Source organism: Lytechinus variegatus, chromosome 17 (genome assembly GCF_018143015.1).
Source record: "Lytechinus variegatus isolate NC3 chromosome 17, Lvar_3.0, whole genome shotgun sequence".
NCBI lineage: Eukaryota > Metazoa > Echinodermata > Echinoidea > Temnopleuroida > Toxopneustidae > Lytechinus > Lytechinus variegatus.
The window spans coordinates 4,561,045-4,575,499 of record NC_054756.1 but is presented as its reverse complement, the minus strand read 5'-3'; the positions used below and the strand labels follow the sequence as shown (position 1 = coordinate 4,575,499).

Sequence of the window (14,455 nt, the reverse complement as noted above, 5' to 3'; positions counted from 1 at the left end):
ATCGCTTGTGATATCGATACTTTATAAAGCGCAACGTATCGTCTCAGATTTGCGCTTGCTTGATTCGCTGAATCCTTCGCGTCACGAGCGCGTAACAAAATGAATACATTAATGAATTTTCCAAGTTGACCTTTGTCATTGCGCTGATGTGCGTATTGTCTAATACACGTACAAAACCACAGTTGACGAGGGAGCATCGTACGAAATTAATATTAATGGGGGCTTATTTTAGCTTCTAATGGATTAAACAAAATGGCGGTAGCTTCGGGGGCCTGGGATGAATATACGTTCGGGGCGCAAAACCGAGCTAAACTGTTTGCTTGTAAATTAATTATTTTAGCTTCCTTTCCATTTCCCTCATCTGGCGAAAAGATGGTGTCGGGGGCTGGGGCCATGAAAGACCCCCCTAAAAAAACTTTCACTATTAAGAAAAAAAAAATATATAAAAAGAAAAAAAGGGTGAAATGTAATATTATATAAAGATCTATCACAAAATAAGATTTTGGTAAAAAAATGTCTTCACTGGATTGCAACTTTTTGCCAATTTTGCACGTCGATCTGGCACCCCCACAACTTTTGGCTCATCATGCCATTGATATTCCCTTCCTAGTCATTCCTTTTTCCTTGGCAATAGTTCTAATTTTTTTCTTCTGCTCCCTTATTTATTGGCCAAGGGCTCTTATTTTGGGGGCGAAGTCGCCTGAGCCCCGGGTATATTTTTTTCTGATAGTTACAGATCAACGATATAGCTATAGAGTAGGCCTAATGGGTTTTGAAAAATGAGGGGGCACAATTGACATGGCGTGTGCAACCTAATATCTTCAAAGTCCTGAGCGAGCAAAGCGAGCTAGCAAAAAAAACCAAAAGATTCAACTTTTTTCCCAGAGCGTTTTTCAATGAACATAGCTAGGCCACAATAAAAAGTGATACCACTTCATTTCCATAGTAAACTAGATCTAGTATATTTTTATGAACATCGGCTATCGCATTCCTTACATCAAACTCAAAGAAGGGAACAAATAATTCGATAAAAACCGAGGAAGAAAGCGCGCAGGATTAGGGCCCTGTAACATAAAATTTTAATAATTGATTGTAGGTTGGTAACGATCATATATGTTGATGATTATTGCGTATGATCAATTGTAAAAATCAGTCATTTGATCAATTACTATTGACTGTGTAACGGGCCCTGAATCGTACTTCTGTATTGTGCACTGTATCTATATCGCGTGGCCACCATTATTGGAAACCGGCGTTTATGTTTTCATTCAATGACGATCACTGCGGTGTGGCCAGCAACGAGTCGTAAGCATTGTTTGAATTGGACTTTAAAACTTTTTGTTTATATCTGTATAAGTTTATTTCGTGATTTTGTTGTGGTATTTCAATGCTTTTGAGAATGCACTGTATGAAATATTGAATATTTATAGGAAACCGGTAAATCGTATGTCTTTCTCTTCGACTTTCGTGGCGCCTTTCGCTCTTTCGCGATTGCATTGGCATTGCATGCACTGCCCTGCACTAGCAGTGCCTGTGTAGCACTGTGTCTGAGCTGTACTGTGTGGCCTGAGCTGTGTGTGTGTTGCCTTTTGGTTGACAAGAATAATAGTTTACAGTTTTTACTCTTAAGAATGATTAATGTGGAAAGTGCAAGTGTGACAATTTCCGTGTTTGGTCTGTAAGGTAAGCTACCAAAAATGTGAAATTAGGGCATTAAATTATCGTGAAATTATGATTGAATTACCATTCACTTCGTACTTTACAGCAGGCGGCAATTCAGTCAAACGCACGTTTCCCTTTTCCCACCTCCATTCACGTTTTACAGAAGTATGCACATAAAAATTGAAAAGCGGTTCCTGAAACCATGATTTGGCCAAAATTAGTAGGCCTAGATCTACATGTACCATATTTAAGAGCGTAAAATACATGTATAATATGAGTCACTACATGTATGGTATGTCCTTTTGCTTGCAGTTTTTTTTTCTTCAGCACCGTTGACAACTTTCCACTACCATTGACTTTGCCATATAGTGAGTTATGTCTGGCCTTGTATTCCTGAACGCGTGCATGTAAGCATTAGAAAATAATTGAATCATACTTGAACAACAGTTTCCGGAAGGGAATTTGAATAGAAAGGGGATGGAAAAGGGCCAAAGGCAAACCACATTTTCAAAGACAGTCTTTATTTTCGCAGAACAACAAAATATGGTCAAAATATATAGCTGATCAGTGATTTTGTGCATCTTCCAGCATTTTCCACAGATACCATTTTCAAGTGACTAAATTATTTCCCATGCAAATAATTAGGAGTGTGATCGAAATCTGATATTGAAAAAAAAATAACTGGGCAAAATCTTTATTTTTTGTAGGTATTTGTGTATTAATGGTGGAAGTTTGATGAATTTTAGAAAATATTGTGTTTGTTTGTTTTTTAAATCTATTCAAAATCATTGGAAGATGGAAATCTGATTTTTAGCCATCTTGATGACTAGTCTAACCAACAAGAAATAATGAGGGAGACATGTATCATCGACTCTCTCAGTTGCATGTCACTAATTTGTGCATATTCTGTGAAAAATACATTTAAGTGAAACATAAAAATGTCATATGCAACTTATCTTACATCTGATTTTGATGAAATTTAAATTGTTTGGCTTGTTGGATTTTTCTCTTTTGATTCATATTGATCAACACTTTTCTAGGGTGGACTTGACCTTTCAACTTCAAAGATATTTTAATGTTTTCCAAGTTGATCCCAAACCATCAGATTACAGCTAGCCTGCAGACAGACTCAACCCAAGTTATAACAGTGTAGACTAGATCAATCTGAAATTCTGAGAGTGTAATTTATAAATATTTAATGTTATTTATGTCAGAGAAATTGGGTGAAATATGTGGAGTTATACATGCACATCTAGATTTTAACCATTTTACCATTTGATAGAACTCTGTGAAAGTAATGAAGTTCAATATACATGTATAAATTCATCTGATACATTTTTTCATCAAACCTTTAATAGATTACTACATGTACAATAATACAAAATGATAATATGAAATTAAAAGTGTCTGTGAGGATCAATTTGATGTTTAAGCTCTGAAAAGTAAACCCGTTCCCAAAATTATGTCCTGTTTCACTGATTGGCAAATCATCTGAAAAAAGCAAAGGGGTCAAACTTGTGTTAGACATTCACAAACCCAATTTCCCTTATGGTTTTATAAATATTATTAGATGAGTCTCGATCTAATGTGGACACATTTAATGTGTCCCCCCCATGCTACAACCTCCTATAGTATGGTTATCTAGACAAAACACTTTTTGCCATTTCACTTAATATTCCACCTGGTTCTCCACACATCGTTAGGTCAGGGGAGCGTTTCATGAAAGGACATGATCAGACGACAATTATACGACAATTCCTGCTTCTTCAGACAGTTACCATAGTAACAGTGCCTTGCGGCCAATCAGAATCAAGAAAAATTGTCAGATCTGACAACTTGTCAGACAGAAATATTAATGATACTATCCCCTGTATTGATAATTAATGATAACAACCAATATACATAACATTGAGTTCCTACATGATTAATTCAATTGCCAAATATTTGAACAAATTTGATATTAAAAATGGGTGAAAATATCAAGTTTTTCCTCATGGTGCACTTCTCTGTTAAGAAATGGATCCAGAGTCAGACTTTTATGGGGTGCTAATTTGTCCCCCCCCCACAGAAAAAACTGACAAGCACAAAAATAAAAAAAGGTTACCATTCGAAAATGACCATTTCATCTCCTAAAAGGCTTTTCAAGTAAAAAAACAAAAGATTATCGCTGTATTTTACGGGATGCACAATTAAGGCATTCACCATTGTCTGAATTTCATCTTCCGCCAACCCTTTGGATCCTTGCCTGCTATTAGCTTTACTCCAACTACAGGTGGTGATGTGATAAGTTGGACTGTGGAAAAGGATTTATTTCACATAGCTCAATCATTGCTGATGCGTTCTTGAAACATGAACAGCTTTATAATAGACTATTCAACCACAGTTACCTCTAATGTATTAGTTTAAACAGCTTCCCATTCTTCCATCAATCAGGCAAGAAAGAAGCTAATTAATCCAATGCAAAGCCCTCACTCAGTTAAGATCCTCATTTTTTTAATATCTTCAGAACATAATCCTGTAAAACAAGTATCACCATGGCGGATAACAAGGATTGTGACGATGACAAGATCTACGGCGGCTGTGAAGGGCCTGATGCCATGTACGTCAAACTGGTATCGTCAGACGGTCATGAATTCATTGTGAAGAGAGATCATGCACTCACATCGGGCACCATCAAAGCTATGCTGAGTGGACCAGGTAAGATATAGTCAGGCATGATATTTCTGATTTTTTAAATGATTTTTTTTTTCAGATTTCTGAATTTTTTCATTATAAGATGGCGAAATAATTTGCAGCTTGCTGATTGGTCAAAGCGTACCTCGTGATCATTCGCGAAAAGTGTCTATCCCTGCACGCCCGTGGGACTTTCGCGCACCCAAATTGTCTAACGCACAGTAAGTGCAATTTTAAAAATTTTTGATATTTGATTTAGATCTATTTCATTATTTCTTTCTCATATATAGGCCTACATTGTAGGTCTAAGGTGCTTAATTGCGTTTGAAATTACTTAGCCATCTTATAAAAGGAATAACGCATTTTCCCGTCGTTGTTCAGCGATATGCGATGCACTCGAGGTTTCTTCTTCGCATGCACACTCCACACTCGCCTCTGGCTCATGTGGAGTGCGCATGCTCAGAAGAAACCTCTCGTGCACTGCATACTCGCTAAACAACTCAGCGGAATGCGTTATTCCTATAACATGAAATCCTTTGCCAAAGAACGTTCTACTGCTTTTACTGTAGACTCACCTTAAAAAAAATCACTTCTGATTTCTTTGCTATGCAAGAGCTTGTAACCCAGACCGGGGCGCCTCAGACTTTGACGGTGACTTAGCGACCCTTTATTTACCCAGAGAGATTGTCACTTGGTCTACACCCACTTTGTCTACTATCCCTTTGGTCTGAGACCCTCATGGTCTAATCCTATGCCATCATCAACCTGATCATCTTCTAACCATTTCATCTGCTTGCCACCTCGTCCAAAGAAGCATAATTTCCAGTTTTAAAAGCTCTTCTACAATAAGCATCCATATGTTCTACACATATATGACAGTGTATGAATTGTTAATGAACCAAATTTTCAACTGACGAATGTATAAAATGTTGACAAAGCGGAAATTAGATCACGCGAACATTATAATAAATGACAGCCCATGTTTGTATCGACGACGGTAAGTGATGGACCAAGCGGCATGTAGGTTGAGAGTAGACGAAGTGGGTTAATCCATGATGATTTTTATGATCTGAAAATTAGACCGTCTGCTAGTAGATCCAAGTGAATATTAACCAATCAAAAATATTCACACATCAACATGCCTGTAGAACCTCCCATAGGTACTGTTAGTACTAGTATTCAAGTCCGTGTGTATTAAATACAGTTTAGTCTGCGTGAGTTGATCTTCTCTATAGATATCAATTAATCCTGAAGTCAAAAGGTGGTTTCAAACCGCCTCGAAGTTCGCCAGTTCCAGGTATTCTCTGATCGGGAAATTTACCCCGATCAGAAAATACCAGGTATTTTGGTAATGTGAAAGCAAACTACGCGTAATTTCCCCGAAAGAAAATACCCGCTAAATAGTAGGTACCTGGCGAAATTAGGAGAACTTTCGTGGGGATTTTTCCAAGGTCGCAGGTACTTTGGCAATGTGAAAGCAAATTACGGGAACTTTTATCCCAGCGTGTCGTTGGGCGCGGCGGCGTGGGTGGCTGCTGGGCTAGTGATTTTGAATCTCCCGCCTTGCCTGCTTATCAGACCACACTGCGCATGCTCGTAACTTCGGGAACTTATCCTGAATGATGTGTTTCAGGGCGGTGTGAATGCAGGAATAATTAACGGGTATTTTTTAGCCTTAAAAAGTTCTCGTAATTTAACGGGGATTCTTGTGATCGAGGCGGTTTGAAACCACCTAGAGTGTTTTTCTGACGAGATTTATATGCAAAATATATTTTGATAAATATGACAGATTTCTGTGTCTTGAGTTTAGACTGAACCTTACCTTTGGCTAACTTGATCCATATTTTATTCTAGATTTGTTTTTGTTTGGCAGTCAGTCATAATCGACTCTTTTGCCATTTACTGATGAATTTCCTTTTAATTTATGTTATTTATATATGTAATTTGAATTACATAGGGGGGGGGGCAATGAATGAACAGAGGTGACTTTTGTCAAACTATTTAAGGGTAGCCAAGTTACTCTAAAGCCCGCCGCACACAATCTACATCATTTCGATGCAATTTTTTTGTACAAATCACATTTTCATTAAATTCTGAAATTTCAGAAGTAAAATGATTTTATTTGAAGTTGGTGAATGCTTGGAATACTAACAGTCCTGCTTTGCTGCAAGCCTTATGGTCAGAGTACACATGTACATGTACATTTAGTTCAAATCGCTTGAAGTCACGGCATATGATGACGTCATTACAATGTGGAAATGGATTTGATATCATTCCTACAGAGAGGTTTGAAACAGGCTAGAATTTGGACTTTGAACATTAAAATTTTATAGAGCGCTATTGCAATTTCTTTGAAAATTGGATTGCAATGGATAGTGTAGGAGGCCTATGCTGTTTGCTAGGATTTAGGTTAGGGGGCTTATGGGATACCTGAACATTCTCCATCAAGTTTTGTTAATGTGGAGCGTTGTGGCCCAGTGGATTAGTCTTCGTACTGTGAAACAGGGTCATGGGTTCAAATCCCAGCCATGGCGTAATTTCCTTCAGCAAGAAACTGATCCATAATGTGCTGCACTCAACCCAGGTGAGGTAAATGGATACCGGTAGGAAGTAATTCCTCAAGAAGCTGTGTGCGCTGTGAAAGCCCAGCTTAGCCGGGTAATATGGGAGCGCCTTAAGCACCTAACAAGGTGGATATGTGTGCAATATAAATACCCTATAATATTATTATTTAATGTTATGCTTGCATCAAGAACTACTTTCTTTCCATAAAGGTTTGGTACTGCAGACTCGTTTGTCAATGTTAAATGTTCGTTTGCAACGGAATGTTTTCTCATGTTATTCTTACGCTCACAATTGACTACTGGGCCTGCTCTGTTTATAGATATATTAAGTTTTTCATTATTTTCCTATTTTGCAGGACAATTTGCTGAAAACGAAACAAATGAAGTACATTTCAAAGAGATCCCGTGAGTAACCGAGTATTGACTTTCCTTTCTTATTGTAATATATGTGATTGGTGAAAAGATAATCTTCACTTTATTAATAGCCATATTGAATATTGTGCTTTCCTGGTTGGTTAGGGAATCAGTGTATTTGAATAAACTTTCCTTGATTAATATTGATTTTTGTTATGTCCCTTGTTACACATTCTCTCAATAATTGCATTTGATAGTGAAAGAGTTTGTTTTGAACAATGCAAACTTTGCAAAGTATCTATGCATGACAACATTTTCAAGATAATTCTTCTGCATGGTACTTGAATTAAATTTAGCAAAATATAATTTGAGGTTTTAATTCCATCTGCTGAAAACTTGGGTCAACTGCTCATGAAGCAAACAGTCCATTTCTAATTCTTCCTTGCCAGTTTACTGTGGCTCGGAAGATTCGCTTTTGGACAACACTAACCTCCAGATCAGAGAAAGTTTGTTTTCTACATATTCAAATCCATGAATCTATGTATGTAGAACGTCTTTTCTTTGTGCACATTTCTTGTGGCAAATGATAATTTTGTTGACATTAGATTTCAATCTAATTAGTTCACACTCAGGACATTCCTAATCCTTTATACAGGTATATATTTTAGTTAAACTTCTTTTACATCCCATTCTACTTGAATCTTGTGTTTTCAGATTATCAAAAAGCAGCAATTGCCAGGGAGCAAGTTTTGGGTCTCCTGATCAATTTCTTATTTTTTTAAATTGTCAAGTTGGGACCCTATTGGGAACCTACTGTGGTCTTGCAAGTAGGCCTACATGTGGTTCATGTTTTTTTTAAGGAATAGTGCCATACTGGGAGCTTAAATAGAATCTTATGTTGTGGAAAAGATTTAAAAAAACGATTGCAAGCCTTCAAGTTCTTTTTGTGTTATTTAGGAAGAAGGATAAAAGATCACCTAAAAATGCGGCTCTCCAAATGCCCTAAACATAAAAAATATGGCAATTGAAGTGTTCTGACTGCAAAATGTCCATAATATCCCTATGTGTAGTGCATGTCGCTCTCAGAAAACTTCTTTCATTTTTATCTTATTATTATCTTTTTGTGTGATTCCTAAATTTTACTTCATACACTACTTCTTTGGTAATCAATCTCTGAGGCAGTTTCTTCAGTCATTCATTCCCATGATGAGTACATTTTATCTTTAATGCTACTCTTCATTGTAACCATAAAGGGGAATGAAATCTTTGGAACAATTAGGCTTGTGTTGAAACAGAAAAATCAAAGAATAAGAACAAAGAAAGTTTGAGAAAAATCAGACAAATAGTGAGAAAGTTATGAACATTTGAATATTGCAATCACTATGCTATGGAGATCCTCATATTGGCAATGCGACAAGGATGTGTGATGTCACATGTGAACAACTTTCCCTTTGATGGACTATAAAATACCCTCACAATGTCTCTTTTTGCTTTTTCTTATGGTGATAAAAACTCTTTATCCATTATGTATTCTTTAAAAATCTGTATTGCATGCCAACCTATAGAAAGAGCACATGATCTACTGATACATTGTAGATGTGATAAATAGAAAAATAGAAAATGATATAGAAACATTACAAAGAGATCTATTGAGAAATGAGAGGTAATTTTTTGTGGAGGGGGGGGGTTCCATTTTCTGTCAGGGCCTTTACAATCAGATATCAACTATTACAAACTAGATCGCATGGTTATTCCTAAGGTTTATAGATTGACTTGACTTGTGCCGATGTCATTAAAATTGATTTCCTGTTTTGGTTTGATTTGTTCGTGTGCAATCAGATCCCACGTGTTGTGCAAGGTGTGCATGTACTTCACATACAAGGTACGCTACACCAACAGCTCCACAGAAATCCCAGAATTCCCCATCCAAGCAGAGATTGCCCTGGAACTCCTCATGGCCGCCAACTTCCTGGACTGCTAGGTCAGATGTCACATCTCTCAAGGCGAGCGGACGGACTGGATAGATCAACGAAACAACTACTCTCCTCTGTTAATGAGTTGTTGTGTCAGCATCTATAGGCCTATTACATGGTATATAAATATTTTACAGATTGGCCAAATTAGGATTGATGCAAACAGGTAAATTAAGAGCTGATTATTCGGAGAGTTTAATGTATCACACATTTGCATCTATTTTACATATAATGTAATACTGCAAAGAATTCATGACTCATAAATGCATGGAGTTACATATCATAGGCCAGTTATACTGCAATCCTATAATCCTATATATACTGTGGAATAAGGGGGACTGGTTCACCAATATTTTACATATTTGTATAGTTTTTTATTTAAATGGAGTGATGATATAATAAAAACATATATAAATAATCTGCATTTTTTAGTGGCACCATAAAGTGAAAGTGCCAGCCATTTAGTAAAAGCCTGTTTTGTAAGGCTATCGAGATAATCAGTTGAATTTACAAATTTTGTAAGTGGTTCTGAGTCTAGCATATAAGAATTTCAGCTTTAAAGGGGGGGGGGGGGGAGTGGTAGGTCAGTGGGAAATAATTATATACATGTAGAAGGTCCTGTAATACCATGGGTTCTGTGAAAATATTTGATTATTTGAAATAATCTGAGGTTGATTCATACAAGATAGACTGTATTTCATAGCTTTAAGTCTTGTCAAAGTAGGAGAACATTATAAGAAGTTTTCCAGAGTTTGTGCAGTACATGCAGTGTATGCATGTATGTGATTTACTCCATATTTTGAGAGGTTAAAATGTTCTTGTTTTATTTTCCTATAAAGCTATGTTTACTAAAAAAATAACATCCCATGTGTATTAATCAAACAAACCAGGGATTATGAGTATATTAACTACTTACTGACAGTGATATGTGTACTGTAAACAAATAGTGACACTTTTGAGGGGCAATATAAGCAAATAATATCTGTTGGAGAAGTTGATGAGACAAATTATAACCTCAAAGGTTTAGCTGTCCATCTGGGGCTATGAAGCTGAGCATTGAAAGCCAGAATCTCATTGTGTGTATCTCAGTGATGTATATCTAATTGATTGAAATTTAATGTGATTAATTGCCTTTACGTACGGTATTACATCCAGCTTGTTTTCAAAATATCTATTCATATTAATCTTGAAATAACTTTCCTTGGTCGCCCGGTCTGCATTTTCATATACCGGTACTGCAAAGAGTCTTATAGTAAATTTCATATACGGTCAATGATCAGTTGATAAGAAGACAATCTTTTTTTTGTGAAATTCAAAGTGTCTTGCATTTAGCTAGTCAAAACTACTTACTCATCACTTTTTTTTTATTAGAGATAGAAATATTTTTTCTTCAAAATCAAATGTAAAAATTGCAAACTCTAGAACCCCAAAGATGAACAATCTTGATGTTGGTTTCGCATCGAGATTCTTGCCCAACTTTTCATGTAGCGTAGGTGTGTTAATAGTATTGAAGAATGTACATAATGGTGAACGATGATATACTTGATGTGCATTATTATATTGTATACATTTAATAGAAGAAGTTTGTTATATTTGACATGAAATTCAGAGGTGATCTGTTCAGAAGAATACACAAAGGTAAATCTGTTAAACACTCTCTCATTGCCACAGCGGATCTGTAGTGAAAAATTCTTCCATAGTCCCATGCATGTTAGTTTGTGTGATAAAGCATGCTAAACTGCTCTAAACTGCTTTTATCCATCATGTTTATGGGCTGTATTTGAGCGAACACGGTATTGGTAATGCTACTCTATGCTGTGAAATCAACCGTATCATGTAAAAATAAAAAAGTTTCTCTTAATTTCAAAGTGGTATTTCATGGAGATCTCCAAACAAGAAGGCAGTTTAATATTAAAAGAAAATGGGGCAAAAATGAAGGTAAAGCTGCTATACTATATTTCATATTTGCCATGTCGAGTGACATAAGGGTTACGTGAAGGCCATGATGAAACAGCATAAGCTGGACTAATGCAAGAGTTTTCAGATTTTTTTTTTTTTAGTTTAGGAGCACCAAACTGTAAATTGATGATTCTTTGATACAGCAGGAAAATTGTCGATTAATCCATGTAATTTGTAGCATGGCCACAATATTCTTCTCACAGGCAACCATATAATAGGAGTAATATTGACATGGTCGGTGTTGAAGTAAGAATGTGATATTTATCAATGCATTTTCTTCAAATTGCTTTTTATCGCGAATGACAGGTTGTATTTGTATTTGTATTACTTTCTGTATAGAGGATACATGTATTTATTAGCATTGTTGAAAACCTAACACAATCTTCACATTGAAATCTTTAATATGGCATCGTTTCAGGTACCAAGATTGTTTGTTTATATTCCAAGATCATGCATGCCTTGCGTGTCTACTGTCCTGTACGTGTATTGAGTTATGTGATGTGCTATGATGTGATGTACATGACTCCTGTCAAAGCTAATTTTGAGACGAGTCATCAGGGTCCCGTAAGACAGATCTGGACCTCGTCTTTCAAAGAATTGTGATTGATCCGACTATGGACGGCCAGCAACCTCATTATCTAAAACGCATGAATGTTCAAAACGTTTTCTAGATATGACGTATATGACATGAATTCATTGTTTTCTTGACAATTTGGTGTGTTTGCCTTTGTTTACAAAGGACATTTTGAAAATTTGATGTAGGAAAAAATTATGACACTGATGGATTTCCATTGGGTTACGCTTGATCAGATCAATCGCAACTCTTTGTAAAACGAGGCTCTGAACCTTGTCTTACAAAGAGTTACGATTGATGCAATCAGTCTCAACTATATGGAAATCCATGATCAATATCGTAATTTCTTTTACAGGAATTTTGTATAAGCACATTGGATTTTCAAGGAAAGTATGAATGTATGAATATTCATCATATATGGCAAGTATTTTGAACAAACATACATGGTCATTGTTGACGTTGCTTGCTCTCCATAGTTTTGGATGATTGAATCGATCGCAACTCTTTTTATGACAGGCCTTGATTGGAAGGCTGATTTTTATGCTTTATGACATTGATCTTTATGTGCTGTTAAGCATACATATTGAATATATGATCAATTTCTAACCTTTGTGTTAAAAGCCCCATTTCACAAGATGTAGCCTATAACGTCATGGGTTTTTTTGTCAGGATATGGCGAGGATGCAATCTGAGGTTTTGGTGACCTTTGACCTCTACTGGAAGTGGTTTTCTAGTCTTGTTACTTCCTCCTATTATACACTGTTACATGATACACCCATAATGTATTTTTTCTGTGATATTAAGGTAAATTGGCTCTGCTTTTTCAAGTAAAAGGGGGAAAATCATAGGAATTGAGGAAAAAAAAATACCTCCAGAGAGAACTCCATGTGATTTTTGTTGTTTGAGAATTCTGTGCTTTATTATCAGCTTGGAGCAGTAATGATTTTCTGCTTGGATATTGGACCATGTCAACGTAAAATGTATTTTGTACCTCTTTAGTGTAAAACGTGTGTTGTGTGTTTTTGTGAAGGGAAGAAGGGGTGGGGTTGTGGGGGGGGGGTCAGGGAGGGGGGTAGTAATCCAAACTACATCAGAGATCGAGTCATTGAATGAGATCCAGGCTCTTTTGCACGAAGACATATAATTGATTACATATTGACTACCTTTTTACAACTGTAATTGTTATTTTTTGTACATGGTTTACTTTATAGACTTATAATTACAATTAATTGTAATTGATCATGTCTTTTCTCGATGTGACCGGGCTTTAGTTTGAGCTAAATTCAGGTGCATATCAGATTACAATTACAAATGCAACAGCATGCTCTCGAAGTGATTAGAATATGACATTCTTTGGGCATCGATACTTATTTGATTGAGTAAATAATGAAGGACATACTGTTCATGAATGCATCTGTGCTACTGTACCTATATAGAATCCAGAGTTAGGCTTTATGATGATTTTTTTTTCATGATGCCAGTTTTCTTGTGAAAATCTTTGTTTTTCATCCATATTGTCTCCAGTCTGTGCATGAGGCTACATGTACAGATCTATACACATGAAAAAAAAGTCACATGACCTTTAGGTTCTCTTCAGGCCAACTCTGCATTTACAATACATTGTAGAATGAATAGTAACCTTGGCAGTCTGCCATTACAAGAAGGCAGTCCAGGGGCAAGTATGACAAAGCTAGCAATTGATCTTATAGTTGATTTGTATGATTAATTGAACATCAGTGTTATCAATTGTAAAATTAAAAGAATACCCGCTTTTTAATATGATCCATTGCTAAGCTTTTATTTCATGTGGCTAGGGCTCTCTAACATATAGCTTAGTGATTGATTGTCATGCTAATTTTGACATTTGATCACCGTGATTATTGTGTATAATCTATCATAAAAAGAATCGGCCGCACAGATTTATCACTATTAAAGCACTATTACAGTGCCCAGCTGCGGTTGTTAATGCATCTCTTGTGAAACAATCATTCTGCCAGTGAAAGTGATTTAATCTGTCATGTTCAGACACGTTTATTCATGTCATAACCCGCTGATTAAATGATGCATGCAACCATGCAGAAGGCAGCATTTTCTTCTTGGTTTGCCTCTACCTGACTATACAAAGCCTTCTTTCAGCACATTAAGGCAGACAGATTCTGGGTATTTATATTCATACGAGTTATTGATCATAGTAATTGTAATCAAACTATCTGTAAATTATGATGTTCTTTACTGTACATAATACAAAAAAATATATGAGCTAAATGGTGGTCATATGAATAACAAGATTTTCCTCCTGTTATTTCTCAAGAAAACTAAATATGCTGGATTTTTTTTCTTCAATTTTCAACGAAGATCTGAGGTTTTGAATAGAGTTGTGAGTGAAAGGAAGATTTTTTTTGTAGCCTAGCATTAGTTTTTTTTTTTGCACCTGTGTATGTTTGTGTATTTGTATTTATGCAGAGTGATTGCTGTACCTCTATTATCTGTGTGTCACAGTTTGTCATGTGTCGTTAATGGCTACTCAATAGTGTAAAAGGGTTTTATGCAGTAATTATTGAATATGTAGCCCTTACCGACAGAGGGGGGTTGCTGAATCATGAATCCACCAAGTGGAAGCAATATCGGCAAAATGTTTAAGTCAAATCTTCCATGGTGGAAAGGGGGAGTGAGAGCGGTTCAAACACCTCTTAACT

The 14,455-nt window shown here is 36.2% G+C and overlaps 1 protein-coding gene across 1 annotated transcript; it reads left to right on the top strand.

The window, feature by feature from the left end:
• Nucleotides 1–1,198: 1,198 nt before the first annotated feature.
• On the top strand, nt 1,199–11,135 carry LOC121430884 (elongin-C). Its single transcript, XM_041628309.1, has 4 exons — nt 1,199–1,305; nt 4,169–4,359; nt 7,256–7,304; nt 9,093–11,135. The coding sequence occupies exons 2-4, from the start codon at nt 4,197–4,199 to the stop codon at nt 9,232–9,234; spliced, it is 354 nt and encodes a 117-aa protein (XP_041484243.1). The 5' UTR covers nt 1,199–1,305; nt 4,169–4,196; the 3' UTR covers nt 9,235–11,135.
• The last annotated feature ends 3,320 nt before the right edge of the window (nt 11,136–14,455 follow it).